Raw genomic sequence first — 22950 nt, 5'->3', positions numbered from 1 at the left:
GTGGGGCCGCGCGTGCGCACGGGTGCGAGGGGCGGTGCGCGCGCAACCGAGACCGGGAGAGGGCGGGACCGAGGCAGGGCTACGCACGCGCGACAAAACCTAAAGGGGCGGGGTCGAGGGCGGGGCCGTGCACACCTAGCCCGGGCCGGGAGGGGGCGGGGCCGGGGAGGAGCGCAGGCCCCCGAGTGGGCGCCAAGCTTTTCTGCCCCCTTAACCCCGGCCCGCTCCCCGGCCCGCTCCCCGGCCCGGCACCCGGAGAATGACGTGCTAGGTACCGTCCCCTTCCCCGTGCGCCTGGCAAACGCCTTGTGGGGAGGTTGTTGCCCACCCCGCAGAGGGTCAGGAACCTCGCCGTGCCGAACAACGCTCCCTGTTTCTAGGATAGGGTGCATATGTGTGGGGGTGGCTGGCGGTGTGTGTGTGTGTGTGTCTGAGGTTTGCTGTGTGTGTGGGGTGTGTGTGTGTGTGTGTGTGTCTGAGGTTTGCTGTGTGGGGTGTGGGTGTGTGTGTATGTGTGGGTGTGTGTGTCCGAGGTTTGCTGGAGAACTGGTACCAGAGGGGGCATTTATTTCTTTAGACGTTTTGTCTTCCATTGGCTAGGGACACATCCTCATCTGTGACCAGTTTCCACTAATAGGGCGAGGAAAGAAAGGTCCAGCGAGGCAGCTGACCACAGTGGCACAAGGTTTCCTCAGGGCAGGGGGACCTCCCCTACCTGGCCCCTTGTGATGGCAGCAGAGTGAGTCCAGCCAGGCACTGCTTCCCAGGCAGGCAAGCTAGAAGGCATATGATCTCAGGGGTGGGGCACAGCCTCCTGTCCACCTCTTCCATTTTGGAGTCAAGCTGCTGCTGGTCTCATGAGACACCCCTGAGCGAAGAGCAATGAGATAAGACCATGGTCATCTCGTCTTGTCTTGAGACTCTTTTGCTGTCTGAGCTCCAAGTTTTCAGTCTTGTCATGCTCCTTCACTCCTCGGTTCTCTATATAAAAAGCAAGGGGAAGCCACCAGAGGATTTTGAACATGATCAGATTGTGTTCTAGAATGTCGACTCTCGATGCAGCAGGCAAAGTAGCCTGAGCACCGATGGATGGACAGGAGTGGGCCAGCTAGAAAGCTGGAGCGATGGTCCAGGTGCAGAAATGGAGGCTTTTAGCTGTCTTGAGTGCTTTATCCGTCTGTGTTCCATAAGGAAAAGTCAAGTCATTCTTAGACATTTCCAACAGAGGACAGTTGATATAGGAGAATGAGTATATGGCAAAAACAGAACAGGAATATAAGGTTACCTAAAGATTAGTAACTATAGGAAGCTGCTAGCCATTCTAGGGCTAAAGGCCAAAAGGGGAAAAGGTGTTACCCAAAACCCATCATCGCTAGGCCCTGAGCAGGAACCCAGATGCCTGCTCTCATCAGCCACTGCTGTTTTCCCATCGCTCAAGTCACTGCTGTTCCTCTCACTACTGACTAAGGTGCCAGCAGAAGCCTGAAAAAATGGCTTCTCCTCTCTGCCTGCCTTCCAACTTCTTTCTGACAGAACATAACAGGAAACCAGTGGGTAAGGGTATCTGTGAAATGTCATATTCAGGCTTCCAACCTTAGTGTCAGAGCCTACAGAGGCAATGACCACGGAGACTCTCCTGCATCCTCTTGACTGGAAACAGAGGTTTGGTGCTGAGTGCCACCCAGCTAGCAGCCTGGGATTCCCTCTTACTTCTGTAGCCACCACACTGGGCAGTGAGCCACCATCCTGTGACCTTTCTTGCCAGAGTCCAGAGCTGCACTGTCCAACATGGTGGCCACATGTCACATGTGGCCAAGTAAGTTTCAATCTGAATTACAATTAAATAAGGTTAAAAATCCATTCCTCCATAGAATGTACAACACCAAGATTGAATCCTAATGTAAACTATGGACTCTGGGAGATAATGATGTGTCAGGTTCATCAATTGTGACAAATGTACCACTATGTTGTGGGATACTGATAGTGGGGGAGGATGTGTGGGTATAGATATAGAAGTGGGGGTATATGGGAACTCTGTGCTTTCTGCACAGCTTTGCAGTGAACCTAAAACAACTCCAAAACAATGATTATTAATTTAAAAAAAAAAAATCATTCCTCGGTCCCATATTTCAAGGGATCACGTGTGGCCAATGGTCACTGTATTGACCACTGCAAATGGGGAACATCTCCATCTTCACAGAAAAGTTCTCCAGGATGGGACTGCCCCAAAGATGAGCTCTGCAGGATCTGAGCTGGTCTGACCCATCTTCATACAATTGTTTCCAGCATTTTCTAAGCCTGGCCCTGCTTCTTTCCTCAGTAACTTCTTACACCATTCAGAGATTAAAGGGGTAGACTGTTGAACCCCATCCCTGCACTACATGGAAGTGAGTCTTTCATTTCTGAGAGTGATAACCAACCCCCAATAAACCATCAGCCATCAGTCCAAAGTCCACATTTAAGGGCGTCTGGATGGTTCAGTCAGTTGGGCATCTCACTCTTGATTTGGGCTCAGGTCCTGATCTCAGGGTCATGAGATCAGCCCCTCATCAGGCTCTGCACTGGGCAGGGGGCTTGCTTGAGACTCTCTCCTTCTTCATCTCCCCCTCTCCACTCACGTGTGTGTCTTTCTAAAAATAAATACATTAAGTTTTTTTTTTTTTTTAAAGTCCACATTTGGAGGTCTGCCAACTTCAGCCAAAGTGACAACAAAACTTGCCAGTATTTCACTTCATGGGCAGACTTTTCACATGGATCACCTAGCAATGTGTCATATATAATTTCCAATGTATCAGCTTATTTGTAATATCACTGGGTTCCAGATTCCTGGTGTCCTAATTTTATTACTTCCAACACAAATTTCTGTGTGGAAAAAGGCATCTTCAAATCAGAAGACTCTTAAGTATGACTTTTAAAAAGCAAATTATTTGATTAAGCCAAAAAGATTGAACTGAGAAATAATGACTATTTTCACTTGAGAAAATGAATTTCATTCTTCTGTCTTACAGAGAATAAAAGGCCACAGAAGTGGGTCACAGAGTGAGGGAAAAGAGGCAGCGGCTTCCTTATGGCACGACAAAAGTCTGTGCGCACAGACCTGGGTTCTCCAAAATAACCAGTATGCCAGTGAAACCTGCCAAACCTTTCTACACGAATGATGTTGTGTAAAGGTTTCATATTGGAAAAGGTTAGCATATGCTGTTAGTAACTTGCAGCCTGAAGAAATAAGGCATCATTCCTCCTTTTTCCTAGTAAGTTTTACCAACTTTTATTTATAAAACATTTTGGGCGCTAAGAAAAGAGCATCATATTTTTGGCCAGACCCCCACTGGCCTCTGGCTTCTAGCACTCAGGTGTGTCGAGAGAAAACATCTCGGTGCCCAGGGGGTGGGTCTCAGGGAACACCAGACCAACCCCACTGAGAAGCATAGGAACATTTTCAAAGAAAATTAGGCAAATTACCACATATGTTGACATTTGCACTTTTAACATGTAGATTAAAGTAGAAACAAGGTTTTACCAGTCATTTTTATCTGGGGTGGGAATGACTAAAGTTCATCCCTCCTGTGAAATCTCTGGAAAGTGTTTTCTTGCCCACCAAACCTGCCCACCAGCTGCTCCTGCTCATCTTCCTCACGGGCCTTCTTCATTTCCTCCTTGGCCTGTATGGCATCCATCTCCCTTTCTGGGCCCTTGGAGAAAGAAACAGAGACATGAGCCATTAGCCGCTGGGGGTTATGTTTCCAGGGAGTGGACTGGGTGTCCACCTTCAATCTGCTCCTGCCTTCTTGCAAGCCTCCACACTGCCTGGGGGTGGCTTGGAAGAGCCCCCAAGGATGCCAGGCCCTAATCCCTGGAACATGTAAATGTGACCTTCTCTGGGAAAGGGGTCTTTGCAAATATGATTAAGTTAAGCATGTTGAGATGGGAAGATTATCCTGGGCCCTAAATTCCATCACAAATGTCCTCATTGGAGACGGGCAGAGAGAGATTTGACATACACACAGACACAAGAGGAGAAGACCACGTGAAGACAGAGGCAGAAATTAGAGCCACATGGCCACAAACCAAGGAACACTAGGAGCCACCAGAGGCTGCAAGAGGCGAAGGAAGGATGCTGCCCTAGAGCATTTGGAGGGAGTGTGGTCTTGCTGAGGCTTGATTTCAGCTCAATAATACTGATTTTGTGGACTTCTGGCCTCCAGAACAGTGAGATGATAAATTTGTGTTGTTTTAAACCAGACAGTTTGTGGTAATTTGTTACAATGGCCACAGGAAATAAATACAAACCCCCCTTCACTTCTTTCTATTCCCAGAGTACCTGGGCCCCTGTCCTTCAATCAGGGGAGCAGTGAACAGGCAGTGAAAGGAGCCTTCTGAGTCTAAGTGAGGAATTCCAGGTACATGGGATCAACAGAAGGGCTAGGAGTGCAGACACATCAAGAAGGTTTCCGTAGTCATTGAAAAAGAGTAAGGCTTGGGTGCCTGGGTGGCTCAGTTGGTTAAGCGACTGCCTTCAGCTCAGGTCATGATCCTGGAGTCCCGGGATCAAGTCCCACATCGGGCTCCCTGCTCAGCGGGGAGTCTGCTTCTCCCTCTGACCCTCTTCCCTCTCGTGCTATCTCTCATTCTCTCTCACTCAAATAAATAAATGAAATTTTAAAAAAAGAAAAAGAAAAGAAAAAGAGTAAGGCTTTGTGGCAAAAATCAGATTCCAAAAGAAATGGTTCACTATCAACAAAATGAAAAGGTAACCTATATTGACTGGGAGAAAATATTTGCAAGTCATATCTGATGAGGGATTAATATCCAAAATATATAAAGAACTTCTATAACTTAAAGGCAAAAAAATGTGATTTAAAAATGGGCAGAGGATCTGAATAGACGTTTTCCAAAGAAGACATACAGAAGGCCAACAGGCACGGGAAAAGATGCTCAACATCCCTCATCGTCAGGGAAATGCAAATTAAAACCATAATGAGCTATCACCTCACACCTGTTGGAATGGCTAGTATCAAAAAAACACAACGTAAGAAGCATTGGCCAAGGATGTAGGAGAAGAGAGATCCTTCATACACTGCAGGCAGGAATGTAAATTGGTGTAATCACTACAGAAAACTGTATGACGCCTCCTCCAAAATTAAAAATAGCAATACCATATAATCCAGTAATTCCACTTCTGGCTATTTTCCTGAAGAACATGAAAACACTCTCTCAAAAAGACATCGCCTAAAAACACACACACACACACACACACACAGTGGAATATTACTCAGCCATAAAAAAGAATGAAATCTTGCCATCTGCAACAACACAGATGGACCATGAGAGCATTATGCTCAGTGACATAAGTAAGACAAAGAAAAATACCATATGATCTTACTTTATATGGAATCTTTTTAAAAAAAAAAATGAATTCATAGAAACAGAGAACACATTGATGGTTGCCAGAGGCAGGGTGGAGGGGGTGGGTGAAATGGGTGAAGGGGGTCAAAAGGCACAAGCTTCCAGTTATAAAATAAATAAGTCATAGGGATGTCATGGGCAGCATAGAGAATATAGTAAATAATATTGTAATAACTTTGTATGGTGACAGATGGTAGCTAGATTTATCGTGGCAAGCACTTCATAATGTATATACATGTTGAATCACTATGTTATACACCCAAAACTAATATAATACTGTATGCCAACTATACTTCAATTAAAACAATAAAACACAGGCATTTCACAAAAGAGGATGTCCAAATGGCCACAAAAGCCATAAAACAGTGCCAACCTTCATTTGTCATCGGGGCAACAAAACTGAAACCGGAGGTACCACTACACACCTAGAGAAACCCACAATCCCCAGCACCGGTGAGGATGGGAGACAGTGCAGCCCCTCTGGGAACAGCCTGGCAGGTTCTTACGGGGTTAAACTTCTATTGTAGGACTCAGCTATTCTTGGCTATTTATCCTAGAGAACTAAAAGCACACATCCATACACAAAAACTGTGAACAGATTTTATAAGAGCTTTGTTCTTATGTCAAAAACTGGAAACAACCCAATTGTCTGTCAGCTGGTGAACAGATAAAACTACTCAGCAGTATGAAAAAACCAAATACTGACTGATACCCCAACAACATGGATGGATCTCAGACACCTTATGCTTGAGAAGCAGGCTCCAAAAGACAGCACACTAGGGATGCCTGGGTGGCTCAGTCAGTTAAGCGTCTGCCTTCGGCTGTGGTCATGATCCCAGAGTCCTGGGATCGAGTCCTACATCAGGCTCCTTACTCATTGGGGAGCCTGTTTCTCTCTCTTTCTCTCTGACAAATAAATAAATAAAATCTAAAAAAAAAAAAAGACTGCACACTAGATGAATCCATTTATAGGACACTTGGAAAAGACAAGACGGTAGTGGCAGATACCGGATCAGCGGGGGTCGGAGTGGGAGAAGGTTTGGCTACAAAGAGCACAAGGAGACTTTTGGGGGTGGTGACACTCTTCTGCATCTGGATTTCTGTTGGTGGTTTCACAACTGTATTCGTTTGTCAAAACTCACAGGCCTCTACACCAAAAAAGGGTAAGTCTTACAGTATGTAAATTATACTTCAGAAAATGTGACTTGTCAGCAACTGACACTAATACCCAGCCTAGCCAAAGATGCAGCTAAACTGAGACTCTCATCTGCTGCCCAAGGGAACAGAAAATAGGATGACACCTTGAAAACTGTTTGGGTGTGTAAGACCTTGTGATCCAACCTGTCCTCTCCTGGGCATGCACAGGAATGATGGTAATGGCTTTATTCACGAGGCCCCAAGCTGGAAGCAATTCAAAGCTGCATCAACAGAGAATGGATACCTACCTTCTGGAATATTCACACACTAAAAACAAGCTGCTGCCCTATTTGATAATATGAACCTCATAGCACTGCCTGAATGAGTAAATATTGGATGCCTCCACTTATATGAATTTCAAAAGGAGGTCAAATGGATGTATGGTGGTGGTTCCTTTGGGGGGCGGGGGGCGGCTGGGAGGGGGCAGGAGGAGGTTCCCAGAACCCCGCTAACGTTCTGTATCTTGTTCTGGGTGGGATGTTCACTACTGAAAACTCATCAAGCCCTTTCCTGTGTGTTAGATTCAAGTACAGAAATAAATGAATAACAAATGAGAAGTTCATTGTGTGCACCGTACCTTTGTTTCCCCCCAAGTAGCCTTGCCAAAATTCTCGGCATACTCTTCATCGTCTGTGATCAGGAAGTTATCAAAGATGGTTCCTGATCTCACCTGTGGAGGAAAATGAGGCCTTTCTTACTGATGTGAGGAATATGGCAGCTTTCCACCCAGAAACAGTTGTATTTGGCTCAGTGCCATCACAGTGATCGGCTCTCAACAGTAGCACGTGCTTAAACCCATTTCTAAAACGTCCGCTCCCTCCAAGGCATTGGTGCTCAAACTAAGCTGCATACGGGGATCACCAACAATATTTTAGAAACTCCTGATGTCTGGCCTCACCCCTGGGGATGCTGATTTAACTGGTCCCCGGCGCTACCTGGGCAGGGAGGCTTGGAAGGGTACCCAAATGACTCGAGCATTCCACGATGGTTGCCAACCGCTGCCCGAGAACCTTACTGTGCAAAGTAGGCCATGGCCAGGAGCGGCAGCAACACTTAAGCAGAGGAGTGACAGGTTCCCAGGGGGCAGGGAGGCAGACAGGAAGTGCCCAGAGGGCAGAATGGATGTCTGTTTTGTCCACGGCTGTGTGTCTTGGATCCGGGTCCAGGGGCCAGGCACATAGTAGGAGCTAAGGAGTACCAGCTACGTGAATGAAGGAGTTTAGGCTGAAGCGAGAGTTCTCAAACTACAGCAAATTAAAAACCACATGACCTGCCAAAGCTCCAGTCCAATGGCACCAATGTTCTCAAATTCAGAGAGGTCGTATTCTGTCAAATAGTTGTTTTTCATCTTCTGGTGGAGCCAAATGTCTTTGTCTATACCCTCTGGTTTCAGGCCGTCCTGCAACAACAAACTCTACGTGGTGGCCCCGAAGGACGCAGGCCGGGGGGAGGGGTGGGCATCGCAAGGAGAAGATGTCACGCACCTGGTATGGAGGCTTCTGCAGCATCGGCCCCTGCCAGTCCCCCTCCAGCTCACTGTTCCAGTCGCTTGGCTTGCTGGCACTGGCATCCAGAAAATGCTTCTCCCAGTCCTAAAATGTGTATAAGGAAAAAAAAATCGATTCCCAGATTTGAGAAAAGAAATTCTTAGCTACCAAGAGGCCCGTGGCCCTGGTTGAAATTCCCCCATCAATTTGGTGGTCAAAGGGCCAAGTGCTCGGGGTTCCCAGTCCCACCGAAGGCTTGGGGGCCACACACTGCTGGGGTTTTCTCCCTAAGCCTCGGCGTGATCGCACCACCCTTCCCAAGCTGGTGAGAGGAACAACAGTGTGCAAAACTCAAAACAGTGGCTAAAGTTAAATGAGGGGACAAGGGGCACCTGTGTGGCTCAATCGGTTAAGTGGCTACCTCTTGGTTTCAGCTCTGGTCATGATCTCAGAGTCCTCGGATCGAGCCCTGCGTTGGGCTCTGTACTGAGAGGGGAGACTGCTTCTCTATCTCCCTCTCCTTCTGCCCCTGCCCCCCACTCGTGTGCATGCTCGCTCTCTCTCTCTCAAATAAATAAAAAATCTTTAAAAACAATGATGAGACAAAAGTGGCAATGGGGGGGAGGGGCACACAGTCACTGCTACTTAGGTGGTCTGTTCTTCTACACAGCAGTCATAGATGGAATGTTCCAGAGAGAGAGACTAGACAACCAAGAAATGTTCCAGGACTTACCTGGGGACTGCTGGGTAGCAGGAGGAAAGCAGTTACATTATATAGACCTTCTATATATATATATATGAACAGTCACACTATACACATATAGATACACATGTATACCTACACGCACACATGCATGTGTATAATACATATGAACACACATGCATACACACGTATATATAATACACACCTATCATATATGTATACACATATCTACACATATAACACATATGCATATGTATACATGTACTCATATATATACGTATTTACACATCTCTACATATATATGTGGCTTAGTAGGTGTTGAACAAATATTTGTTGAATAAATGGATGAGGAAAAGTGCTATGGATTAATATTTAGATAAACACTTAAACGCATAAAAGTTGTATATAATGATGCTTTCTCTCTTTTAGAATAACTGAAAAATAGCAACATTTTGCATTTAGACCGTCGCTTTTCCAGGATATGCAACACTTCTCAATGATTGACACATGGGATTTGGTCGCCTCTCCTACTGCTTTTTGCCCCCACCCCAACTGGCAACGGTGAGCCGCTCTTGTGCTGGGACCAGGAAATGGTTACAATTCAATCCAAGTAGCGGGCTCCTTAGGATTGCAGCAGTGAAATCATGATGCCATCAAGAACTCACCTGTTGAGGAACTCACACCGAACCAAACATATGGACAAAACACAGCCAGCTTGGAGGCCAGCTTCCGGAAGGTTGATTAGACTTTGTTCCTTTGCCTTACTGATTACATTGTCTGTGATGACGTAGTTGATGGTCAGACAGCAGAGCCCCAGGTCAGTTTTAAGGTGCTGGAAATGAATTGTAAACACAGTCCAGGGGCGCTTGGGTTGGCGCAGCCGGTTAAGCGACCGACTCTTGGTTTCGCCTCCGAGTCATGATCTCAGGGTCGTGATGGAACCCCGTGTCAGGCTCTGCGCACAGCAGGGAGTCTGCCTCAGATTCTCTCTCCCTCTCCCTCTGCCCCTCCCACTCATGTTCTCTCTCTCTCTCTCTCTCAAATAAATAAATAAATAAATCTTTAAAAACACACACACACAGTCCAGTACTTTTAGTTATTATGGCAAAGACAACTGTCTTAAGATAAATGGCTCATGGGTTTGGTGCGGTGTTTGATGTTCAAAACAAAATGTGGCAACAATAAACATAAACTGAAAACAAAACAAGACAGAAGGTAGCTCACGGTGGGTTGAGTGGAACAGCTGATCCACATCCTAAATCTCGGAATCTGGGAATGCGAGCTTATATCGAGAAAAGGATCTCGGCTGATGTAATCCAGGTAAAGATCTTGAGGCAGATCATTCTGGATTATCCAGGTGGGCCCTAAATCCAAGGGAAAACGTCTTTAAAAGAGAGAGAAGAGACACGAGAAGGCCATGTGGAGGCGGACGCAGAGACTGATGTCCACCGGCCAAGGAACTCAGGAGCCAACAGAAGCTGGAAGAAACGAGGAAAGGATTGTCCCCTGGATCCTTCAGAGGGAGTGTGACCCTGCTGACACCTGGATTTCTGCCTTCTGCCTTCAAGAACCATGTGAGAATACATTTCTGTCATCTTACGCCATCCACCTTGTGGTACTATGTTACATCAGCCCTAGGAACCTAATGCATAGCCGTTATGTTACCGGATTCTTGCTTGTCAATCACAAGTGTGAAGCTCAAAAAATACTTTATGTCCAAATTCAGAATAACAAAAAAATCATTTTTATAAAGGCTGTTGATGCATTATCCTTTTTTTAGAGAAAACATTGGTTAAAAAAACCAAAACCTAACTTTCTTTCATATCAAATATAAAATTCTTTCACAATACCTGGGTGAAGCTGTGTGGCTGGTTTCAGCAGCAAATGCCCCAGGGGGGACACTTTCTTTTTTTTTTCCAGAAAGATCGACTTTTTAATTAATTATTTATTTATTTTAACAGAGAGAAAGAAAGAGAGTGCATGCTGGGGGCCAGGGGAAGGAGCAGAGGGAGAGAGAGAATCTTAAGCAGGCTCCATGCCCAGTGTGGAGCCCAATGCGGGGCTCAATCTCAAAATCCTGAGATCATGACCTGAGCTGAAATCAAGCATTGGACACTCAATGGATTGAGCCACCCAGGAGCCCCCGGGAAGGACACTTTGTGATAATGTTGACATCGTGATGATCAGCCGTGCAGCAATCCCACAGGACCCGGGTACTTACAAACTTCATTGGCACCCTCTCTAGACTTGTTTGGGAAAAATCCACACCTGGGATTTGTCACCTTCAGCCTGGTCCCAATCCTTGGACTCTGCAGAGGACTTCTCCATCTTCTTAAGTGACGTTAAGTTCCAGTCATACTCGATGTCGCCAGATTCAATCGACTGACCATCAATCTTCACTTCGTAAGTGAGGTCTGGTCTTAAAATCAAAGCATAGAGGTGTGTAAAGCCGTCAACCTGCACGTTTTAAGAGGAGAAAGGATAATGATGAGACCCTTGACGTTTCAGGGCAGGTCTATAGACATGGTTTAAGTCTTCAAAGCCTTGTTATAGATACGAAGGAGAGAGGTTCTAGGGACAGGGGTTGACTTGACTAAAAAAAATGTGTCCTAAAGAAGAAGTCTCCCCTTTGTACAAAACTTCCTCACTACCAAGTGGACTTGAGTGGCTGACTTCCTTTTCTGTAGACAGCGGCTCCCACCTAGACCCCCACAGGCGCTTATGACAGGGTGGTGGGTGTAAACCAAGGGACCACTGCTCTGTTTGATTTATGAAAAGTTATGAGGAAAACAACTTCCTGTTCTGTACTCTTTCTGAAAGATACCAAATGAAGCCTAGTCTATTTTTCAACACGGGAGAACTTTCTAACGCTCTGAGCTGTCCAACGATTTAAGCTCAGCGAGGGCAGCCCTGGTGTCTCTCTTGGTCATAGTTAAGGCCCCAGGCCAGACACAAGGGAAGCACTCAGCAAGCATTCAATAAATAAGAGATCGAAGGTGGACAGTGGGTGCCGGGGAGGTTGGGGGTGCCCAGGATGTGCCTGCCTGCCGGCAGCAGGGGGGACTCATACACCAGGCTCCAGCAGCGTTCAGTTCTCAAAGTGGGGCCGGGCAGGATCAGTGTCATTGGGGAAATGCCTGGGAAATGTCAGTTCCCAGGTCTAACATTTCTGGGTGCACATCTGCACCTGGGTGGACTCTCCAGAGATGCTGATGCTCGCTGTTCAGGTTTGGGAACCCCTGCCCCAGCATCTTAAAGGCTCTGTCAGGAGGATCCTCCCTCTGCTAAGAGCCAAAGGTAAAAGCTTCTTCAGTACCCCTCTGCTCTGCCCTGAGGGACAGGTCGCTGCTGTTCATACCATGGCCGATGGCTCTGTGTCCCTCTCAACCCCCGTAGTTCGCTGGGACAGCTGAGTACACACTTCTCCCAACGCTGTCTCCCTGCTCTTTGCCCGTCTTCATCTCCACTCACCTTTCCTAATTTCGACTTTGGGCTCACTGGCCAGCTTGTTGGTACCTTCCAAGATTTAACCACAAGTGCAGAGCCTCTTGAGGGATAACATCCACTCCCACACATATGCAATGGATCCAAACCAGGATCTTTGATCCCAACCATTGGCCTGAGCTTCAGACCACAGTTTCCAACAACTTTCTGGACACCTCTATCTGGATGTCTGCCAGGATTTCACAACCAACAGTTCCAAACACAATTCCTGACTGTTCCCTGGCCTCCTTACTGGCCTTTGCTTTTCCTGCTGATAAATAGCAGTGCTGCTGAGAGTCATGGTCCATATCCCCAGTACTCACTTTCCAAACATTGTGAAGTCCTCTGGGTCCCGCCCCTGAATTATCTGTCAAAACGGTCCACCGTTCTGCATTCCACTGAAGCCTTGGCCTAACAATCTCACCCTTCTCCCTGCCTACTGATCACCCTGTCCCTCCACCCCTCCTCCCAAGAGCATCCGAGGTATTTTTCTAACATGCAGATCTGACCCCCTCCCTGCAGACCCCCAAGGGCTGACCACTGCCTGTAGGGGAGGTGCCCAGCTGTTCCTTCACAGCATCACCGAATGGATCAGACCCCCTGGAGATAGTTTCTCCTCACTGGGAAGACTGGAATGCCCGACTACTTGCTGTGAGTCAGGGCTCCTTCAACAGAAGCATTTTATTTTTCTAGCAGGTTGCAGAAATAGCACACATCTGAGAGCGTCATCAGCCTGAAGGTGCCACTCAACCCGCCTCCCCCCGCCCCCCCCCTCCAGGCTCGCTGACCTGAGCGGATCATGCTTTATCTCACCTCCCCAGCATGGTCCTGGTCAGACTCCACAGCCTCTGTTAGTGTGACCTCTGCTCTCTCCTACACACCTGATGCCCAAGTGAACAATTTCTTGGGAATCAGGTATAAAACCTATGCACTAAGATTTGGATTTCGAGTTCTCCCTTACCCCCCCCCCCCCCCCCCCCCCCAGGAGGGATGTCAGGCCTCTCGGTGTAGAGGGGACCAGATGATCCTTTGCAGTCACCAAGTCAGTGGGTGGGAACCACGCTGTTGATAGAGACTCACTGGAGCTTGTGGGGAGACCGAACACCCCCCAGCTTGGGTCAGGACCCTTCCGCTCCATGCTATCAATGCCCACATTCACCCAGATTTGTGGAGGCCTCCCATGTTGGAGCTCTGGGCACTGGGGGTGGCCCAGGGGACAGGTCCCTGCTTCCTGGCCACTCCATTCAAATGGAGGGGGTGCTTCGGGGAGTGCACCTCCCTTCCATGGGCCCAGGGCCAGGGACTTGATGCAAGCTGTGTCTTTGGAGAAGCCCTGGGCCGGGCCGTGGAGTTATAAAGTGGGCTCCAAGGCAGAAAGTGTTATTTCCACAGGATCCATGGGTAGAAGGTAATAAAGTGCGCTTTCATTTCAGAAACATTCCCATTTCTAAATGTTTTGGTACTTTGAAGATTAATTTCTCCAGGCTGTTTTGGTTTTTTGTTTTTTTCCCCATGCTGAATGTTTCATTCCTTAGTGAGGAGGGATACAGCTGAACTGTGACTATATTGCTGTAACCCTACAAGGCAAATCATAGTGCAGGTTACAGTAAAAAGTGGCTCTACCTTCCTGATGGGTACAAACCTCAGAAAACAAGCCAACGGGGTATGTAGGTATCTCTAATGAGCCTGCTACACTGGAAACCAGGGGCAGGGAGTGTCTTGCTAAGCTCCATCTCTGGCTCAATTAAATATTTTAAGATCAAAGCTATTTCCTCTAAATTTAGGTTATCATGAAGAGTTAACACAATCGCAGATTTGAATACAAAAGCTTACCTTACACCTGATTGATTTCTTGTTTGAGTGATACTGATTCTTGAAATGTAAAATAACATGAACTTTCTTGATATCAAATCCACAAATATCGGGTCCTACCAAAAAAAAAAAAAAATGAGCTGTTCTCAATTTCCTTCTCTAATGCGTCACGCCAGCCATTCCTCTGAAATAACATACGAGGACCGGAAGCTTACGTGTGCAGGAATAACCAGACTTTGGTGTGGATACTGAAATGGACAGTGACGGCCTTCAGGTTACTTCTCTGGTCACGGCAGCTTCTCAAGTGTAAGGCAGCACTTGAGTAAGAAAAGGATTTAACAGTCTAGGAAGCGTCCCTGACGTGCTGCCTGAGGCTTAGGCTCACTCTGAAGCTCTGAGAGGTGCCCTGTGCCCTGGGATCCCAGCTCTTATTCACTGTGCTGAGACATATTTGGATCTATGCAGCTCCCCATGCCTGTGTCCTATTCTCTAAAATAGGGATGTGAATCTTCCAAGGCTATTTTGCCAGTTAGATGGGCTAATGTGTGTAAAGCATTTAATACAGCAAAGCTCAGTATTTGTTGCTATTATGTCCCAACACACACACACATATTCAGATTAAGGGTTTCTGGATATACTAAACAAGGTTTGCAGGAGGAATCTGGAAAATTTGTCAAACCTTCCGAGGATGTTTGAAATTACCCTGCTGCTGCTTTATTGACCTTAAGCCTTAGGAATGTACTAGAGCATCCGGGTATCTTTCTGTCTCAAATAAAATTTCACCACATCCACTGACCTGGGCCTGCACCCACCCCTAGGGATTCTGTGAGGCTGTGTAAACACAAGCAGATGACTGTGAATTTTTTTTTCTAGAACTTGCAGTGATGAACCTTCAGAATTAAGAGAGATCCAGGCTGCACATAATTACTTAAAGGACATTATCAATTTGCTAGAGTGGATGTGACATTGAACTTGGAAGTGGCATCCTGAGGGACGAACAAAAAACACCATGTCTACCTCCCTGAGTTCTCAGAGGATGCTTGTTTGTGTAATTTCCTTTTTTTCTTATCACTGGAAAACATTCCAGTTCAATTTTTAAAACAAAAGCTATGGTATGTGAACTATTTGTATGAAAGTCTACTACCTGGGGATTAAAACATGAAATTTTTCCTTTAAAACTGGTCAGAATTTTCCTATTTCTAAGCACCTACATGTTTTAAATATTAAATTAAGCTTCAGAACATGCCCAGACATGACCGGAAAATCTGGACATTTTCCGTTAACAGTGATCATAAAATATTTATGCACATAATGTATTTTTATGAGGAAATGGGGTAGACAGAAGGGCTCAAAACAGGCTGACCTGCCTTTGGGCAAGGAAGTTTAATCTTTGGGAGCCTTAAGGTTTTGTTTTGGTTTTTCTTTTGAGATTTTATTTGAGAGATTGAGTGCAGAGAGAGAGAGAGAGAACAAACGGGGAGGGTCAGAGGGAGAGGAAGAAGCAGACTCCCCACTGAGCAGGGAGCCTGACACAGGGCTCCATCCCAGGATCCCAAGACCATGACCTGAGCCCAAGGCAGACACTTAACTGCTTAACTGACTGAGCCACCCAGCCCCTGCTCCCTGAGCCTCAGTTTTTTTGTTTTTTTTTTTTTTAAAGATTTCATTTATTTATTTGATAGAGACAGAGACAGAGAGCATAAGCAGAGAGAGGGAGAAGCAGACTCCCCCCTGAGCAGGGAGCCCGAAGCAGGGCTCAATCCCAGAATCCTGAGATCATGACCTGAGTCAAAGGCAGATGTTTAACTGACTGAGCCACCCAGACGCCTGCCTTGTTCTCTCTACTTCTGTGTAACACTATGACCAGCAGTGTATACAAACATGGGAATGGCATAACAGGTGTCCAAAGCCTGATGCTGATCATGATAAATTCAGAGATAAATTCAGAGATAAATTCAGAGATTTCTTTTTTTTAAAAAAAAAAAGAAATTAGATTGAATGTGTATATTGCTTTAGAATCTGTAGGTTGCTTTGTCTAGTGTTAACACTCTAACACTATTGAGTCTTCCAATCCATGAACATGGGATATATTTTCATTTATTTATGTCTTAATTTCCTTCAGCAATACTTTGTTGTTATCACTGTACAAGTCTTTCACCTCCTTGCTTAATTCCTAAGTATTTTACTCTCTTGGATGCTATTGTAAATGGAATTGTGTTTGTAATTTCACTTTCACATTGTTCATTGTTCATATATAGGGATGCAACTGTTTCTTTGTGTGTGTGTTGACTTTGTATCCTGCTACTTTGCTGAATTCATTCATTAGTTCTAATAGTTTGTGTGTGTGTGTGTGCAATCTCTATGAACTTCTATGTATAAGATCCTATCATCTGCAAAGGAAGAAATTAAATGATCTTTGGATGACTTGTATTTATTTTTCTTGCCTAATTGCTCTGGCTAGGACTTCTAGTACTATGTTGAATAGAAGTGGTGAGAGTGGGCATCCTTGCCTTGTTTCTGATCTTACAGGAAAAGCTTTTTCTTTCACCACTGTGTTTGCTGTGGGTTTTTCATAGATAGCTTTTATTATGTTGAAGTAGTTTCCTGCTATTCCAGGTTTGTCGACTGTTTTTATCTTGAAATGATAAAATTTGTGATGATCATGTGTTTTTCTTTCATTCTGCTGATGTATCATATAATATTGACTGATTTTCGTATTTCAAATCATCCTTGCAGACCTGTAGAAATGCCACTTGGTCATAGCGTATAATCCTTTTTAATATGCTGAATTCTTTTTGCTCGTTTTTTGTCAAGGATTTTTGTATCAGTGTCCATAAAGATATTGTTCTGTAGTTTTCTTTTCTTGCAGTGTCTGTCTTTGGTGTCAAGATAATGCTGGCTTCATAGAATGAGTTGGGAAATACACATCCCCTCCTCTTCAATTCTTTTCATAAAGTTTGAAAAGGGTTGGTATTAGTTCTTCTTTAAATGTTTCATAGAATTCATGAGAGATTCAGCAGATTCAGGACTTTTCATTGTTTGGAGAGTTTGGCTTACTGCTCTCTTTACTATTTATAGATCTCTTTGGATTTTCTATTTCTTCATGAGTCTTGGTGGGCTTTGTGTTTCTAGGAATTTGTCCATTTCATCAAGGTTATCCAATTTGGGGGTGTATAACTGTTCTTAGTATTGTCTTATAATTCTTTTTATTTCTGTAGAATTGGTAGTAACATCCCATTTTAGTTTTAGTAATTTGGTTTTAGTAATTTGAGTCTTCTTTGTCCATTTAGCTAAAGGTTTTGTCAATTTTCTTGATCTTATTGGAGAACCAACTTTTGCTTTCATTGATTTTCTCTGTTGTTTTTCTACTCATGATTTCATTTATCTCTACTCTAATCTTTATCATCCCTGTCCACTTCTCCCTTCAATTCTACCAGTTTTTGTTTCATATATTTTGATGTTCATTAGGTGTGTAAATGTTTATAATTATTACATCTTCTTGCTATATTGACCTTGTTACTAATATGTAACATCCTTTGTCTCTTATAACCTTTTTTATTTAGTTAAAATCTATTTTGTTTGATATTAATATAGCCACCCTGCTCTCTTTTGGGTGCTATTTGCCTGTAATATCTTTTCCCTTTCTTTCACTTTCAACCTGTGTCTTTGGATCTCAAATGAGTCTTTTGTAGATAGCATATAGTTGGATCATGTGTTTTTATCCATTCTGCCAATCTCTATCTTTTGACTGGAGAGTTTAATCCATTTACATTTAAAGTAATTACTGATAAGAGGGGACTCACTTCTGTCACTCTATTTGTTCTCTATATGCCCTTCAGCTTTTTTGTCCCTCATTTCCTACAGTGCTGTCTTTTGTTTTTAGTTGATTTTTTGTAGGGAAATGTTTCAATTCCTTTTCAATTTCCTTTTGTGTATATTCTATAGCTATTGTCTTTGTTGTTACCATGGGGATTACATTTAACATCCTAAAGTTATAAGGCTCTAATTTGAATTTATACTAGTTTAACTTCAATAACACACAAAAGTCTGCTGTTCACCTCTTTGTCTGCACCTCTGTGATAAGAAAGAGCAATGAGCAATCAGAGCTCAGATCCCTGATATTTGGAGGACAGAGTCCTTTTTGCCCACCCTCTCTGTGGCAAGCTGTGTGTGGGTTACTCCAGGAGCACACACATAGCTGTCTGCCTTGTGGCTTGAAATGGGGGCTGGATATATCTACTGTGGTAAGAGGTGAAATTAACCAAAATTAACCTTCCCATTCTTTCCCTGGAAGAGGCAATCTTTCCATAGACTTCAGAGTTCCAAGACAGTTACATCAGATTCTGTTGTTATGATTGTTGTCTAGGTGGGGAGATGGATTCCTGGTGCTTCCTACTCCATTTTCCCAGAATCCTCTTCATTCTGAAAGCTTTTTGAATCCACACCCTTCAGTTATGTCTAGTTCCTATGGCCCAATGTGGTCCCATCCCGATTCTGGCACAACTTTTAATCAATTACTCCTGTTATCAGGAGATATTTAAAGCGTTCCAGGGGTCAGCAGGGGATAGACAGGAAACATTTTGGCCTTCCTATCATTTTCATGCCTCAAAAATATTATCCTTCTGGTTTTTTTTCAATCATTAAAAATGTTAAAACCAATTCTCAGCTCACAGGGCATAACAAACATAGGCTGTGGGCTTATGTGGCCCTCGGCCAAGGTCTGCTGACTCCTGATATATTCCAAGTACTTGGGGCTACCTTAATGTTGAATAAATAACTTTCTCAAAAGTACAATAGGGGGCGCCTGGGTAGTTCAGTCAGTTAAGTGACTGATTTGATTTCAGCTCAGGTCATGGTCTCAGGGTCCTGGGATTGAGTTCCACGTCCAGCTCCACACTCAGTGGGGAGTCTGCTTCAGGATTCTCTCTCTCTCTTTGCCCCTCTCCCCCACTCACTCACACACTCTCTAAAATAAATAAATCTTTTTTTTTTTAAAGATTTTATTTATTTATTTATTTTACAGAGACACGGCAAGAGAGGGAACACAAGCAGAGGGAGTGGTAGAGGGAGAAGCAGGCTTCCCGTGGAGCAGGGAGCCCGACGCGGGGCTCGATCCCAGGACCCTGGGATCATGACCTGAGCCGAAGGCAGAGGCTTAACTACTGAGCCACCCAGGCGCCCCTAAATCTTTATTTATTTATTTTTAAAAATTTTATTTATTTATTTGACAGAGAGAGCAAAGGACCACAAGCAGGGGGAGCAGCAGAGGGAGAGGAAGAAGCAGGCCCCCTTCTGAGCAGGGAGCCTGATGCGGGACTTGATCCCAGGACCCCGGGATCATGACCTGAGCCGAAGGCAGATGCTTAACCATCTGAGCCACCCAGGCGTCCAATAAATCTTTTTTTAAAAAAAAAAGTTACAATAGAATGGTACAGTTGCCTTTTTATATTAATTAGGTTAAACAGTATTAAAAACCTTTGGTCAGATATACTCAATACTACTGTTTTGGCAAAGTCTTAAGCAGAGGATTCTATGAAGTGGAAGGATTCAAAGCCCCCAGAAATGGTTGTTTTGTACTATCTAAACTCACCAAACATAATATAGTACTGGGATTTTCCATTCAGGTTCTTCTGATCCACGTCTGCAGGGAAGACCTTAATGTAGCCCCCTCCACAGTCCATCTTCTGCTCGTGTTTCACTGTGTACTGAATGACCAGAGTCTTCCCTTTATTGCTAAATGGTTTGAATCGTGCAGAGATGGCATAGAATCGGCCATTTTGAGTGGTTTGCAGACCTTTAAACAAAAAAAAATACTCATGAAGGATTAGGTACGACACTGTGCTCAGTGCTGCAGGGAATTAAATGGCTGTCCTTCTCCCACCCCCAGTAATAACAACTTATGTCAACCCAGAGCCTAAAACACATTTTTACAATAACACACGACAGGCATACCACTAACAGGCTCTCTGCTGCCAGAGAACTTTCCACGCTCAGGTGTTTTTGTGCTCAATATACCACTGTCATGTCCTAAGTTACAAAAACACTTCAGCTTTAAATGACAAATATACAACCTAATTATGGATAAAAAGTTAATTTTGCTTCGAGTCATCTTCCAAAGAAAGTGTGGGAATATACAATAAAGCTTGTGTAGCAACTTAATTAAAAAACAGAGCATCCTACATCTTTTCTTTAATTCGAATCTTAAAATAGTTGCCTAACACACACCACAATGGATGGAGTACAGAGTGCTGTCCTGTAAAAATGTGCTTCACTGCACAGGATGTGCTGGCCCGAACTGTCCTCTTTTTAAAGATACCACCCTTTTGTCACATGAATCATCTCATATCTTATAAGTTTAGGTGTTCACTTTTAAGACTAAACCCCCCTTTTTCAGTAGCCACAGGCTCTTTACCAAATCCTTATCTTTTTTTTTTTTAAGATTTTTTTTTATTTATTTGAGAGAGAGAGCACATAAGAGGGGGGAGGGTCAGAGGGAGAAGCAGACTCCCTGCCGAGCAGGGAGCCCGATGTGGGACTCGATCCAGGGACTCCAGGATCATGACCTGAGCCGAAGGCAGTCGCTTAACCAACTGAGCCACCCAGGCGCCCCCAAATCCTTATCTTATATTGGAGTATAGGACAAACTTGAAAACAGAGGCAGTCTTACTATAACCTAGTCTTCCTTGCTCCACATTCCTGCCCCCATACCTGCCAATGCTGAGATCCATCATAAATGCACTTGGCATTTTCATTTTCTATCAGTATGTCCAAGCCTGAACTCCTGGCTAACCGCTCACTACCACACTCATCTCTCTCTCTCTTCCATTCTCTGCACCCCCACCCTTCCCTTTCTCAAAGAATTCATAGGCTCACCCCCCCCTCTACTCCCTTACCAACCAGGCAATTCCTAAGGCCAAGATTCACCACCTCCCTCTCTCTCACCACCCTCCTCAGCCACCCCCATCATCTCTCACCACTTCCCATCTCTGTCCAACTAAATTCTATTTATCTTTCCATCCACCACTTCTGTGTGATGGTCCTGAGAGACCACAATGAAAGGGGCCAAATTAACTGGTATCCCCAGTGCCTCGCCCATGTGTGCTTTCAGTAAATGTGTGCTTTCAGTAGATGTGTGCTGGGGTGAATGAAACAGAGTCTCAGGATCCCAGACTAGAAGAAGAAAAAACACTGTGGGGGGAAAACCCAAATGACTCTAAGTGGACACCCCTATCCTTGGACAAGCTTGATGGAACCACCTGTTAATTTCACTCTACTTTTGTCCTATGGGCCGAATATTGACCAACTCATGGAGTCAACATGTAACTTAGAAAACAATGCATATATAGTAGAAAACTGGAAGCTGCCAACAGCTTGGAGTAACAGAGCCAAGATGGAGGTTGAGCGGAAGGCTGGTGAAGAGGGAAACTTTCCATCTAAATCAGGTGTCTGCAAACCTTTTCTGCAAAGCCAGAGAACAAATATTTTAGACTTTGTGGGCCATATGGTCTCTGTCCCAACTTACTGTCTTTGCAGCATGAAAAAAGCCATAGCTCTATGTAAATGAATGGGCATGGCTGTGTTCCATAAACACTTTACTTATGGACACTGAAATTTCATATATTTCACTGAATTTTATATAATTTTCCTGTAACATAAAATACTATTCCCCTTTTGATTTTCCCCCAACAATTAAAAAATGTAAAAATCATTCTTATCTCACCAGCTGTGCAAACAACCGGTGGTAAATGAGTTGTGGTGTGTTCATCTTTTATCATCAGGAATGAGAAGACAGAAGTCATCCTTGGTACCAGGAGGGTACTGACTTGGCAGGGGGGGGAGAGGGTGCAAGGGGGACCTCTGAAAATGTTCCCTATCTTGACCAGGGTGTACAGATGTAAACACTCATCTTTCTGTACCCCTAAGATCTATGCACCTGACAACACGTACCTTTTATCCTCATTTTTTCCTTCTTAAAGTGAAAACAAAAATGAGAAATATCCCTTAACTTTCTTCCCTCTGCAGGTCAAAGATCTGGGGTCTCCAAACTCATGCGACTAGTTGGTATACAATGGGGCAATCTTGGCAAGTAAAGAAAGGAAAGAAAAAGTAGTGCCAGACTTTATCCAAGCCTTCCTTAGTTTCCCCATCAGTGAAACAGCTTTAAGGGATGTTGGGGTGTGCCACACCTACCTTGCAAGGTTGCTATGGTGGTAGTGGTGGGGGCTGTGGGACACTTAGCTCGATTTCCTCACCATTCCTACACTAACCTTTGTCTTTCTCTTTATGACCATAAAACTTCCCCGACGAGAGTCTAAAATGCCCAAATTGAGAGTCATTGGTGGACTGCACCCATCGGTTCCTCCAGCGCTCTGTGGGGGGAAACAACACGGGTTGGGGCTGAAACTTCATTGGAGTCATGGAAGGTGTGGGGAGGGGGCGGGTAGGAGGGGGAGGCTCGGGGCTTCGAAGCGTCGAGGCTTCGCCACCACCGATCCCGCGGCGAGGAACTGGGGCAATGGTGACTCGGGCTATTGGCTGGGCAGCTTACGCCCCCACTCCACCACCACGGGCGTCGCCTCTTCACCTCCGTCTAGAAATTCCTCTTGGAAGTAGACCGTGGCTAGCGCCACCCTCAGCACGCAGACCGCCCAAAGCGGAACGTGAGCCACAGCCATGGAAGGCGCGCTGCACTTCTCGTAACCGCTCCTTTGCTCCCAGAGGTCTCCGCGGCGTGCCGGGCCGGCCCAGAACTACAACTCCCGTCACGCCTCGCGATTGTGACCTGAGGCACCATTGGCCCCCAGCGCGCAGTGCACGCCGGGCCCGTCCCGGCACTACCACTCCCATGACGCACCGCGATAG

The 22950-nt window shown here is 45.1% G+C and overlaps 1 protein-coding gene across 1 annotated transcript; it reads right to left on the bottom strand.

Moving 5' to 3' along the window:
- Window positions 1-3329: 3329 nt before the first annotated feature.
- CALR3 (calreticulin 3) lies at window positions 3330-22820 on the bottom strand. Its single transcript, XM_034996488.1, has 9 exons — window positions 22673-22820; window positions 22356-22457; window positions 19679-19882; window positions 14110-14204; window positions 11062-11250; window positions 8088-8195; window positions 7874-8002; window positions 7181-7273; window positions 3330-3692 (listed from the first exon to the last, which is right to left on the bottom strand). The coding sequence occupies exons 1-9, from the start codon at window positions 22761-22763 to the stop codon at window positions 3549-3551; spliced, it is 1155 nt and encodes a 384-aa protein (XP_034852379.1). The 5' UTR covers window positions 22764-22820; the 3' UTR covers window positions 3330-3548.
- Between the last annotated feature and the right edge of the window lie 130 nt (window positions 22821-22950).

This window comes from Mirounga leonina, unplaced genomic scaffold, assembly GCF_011800145.1.
Source record: "Mirounga leonina isolate KUSES-001 unplaced genomic scaffold, KU_Mleo_1.0 Mir_94, whole genome shotgun sequence".
NCBI lineage: Eukaryota > Metazoa > Chordata > Mammalia > Carnivora > Phocidae > Mirounga > Mirounga leonina.
The sequence above is the reverse complement of the archived record's forward strand: the minus strand, read 5'-3'. Positions and strand labels throughout refer to the sequence as shown.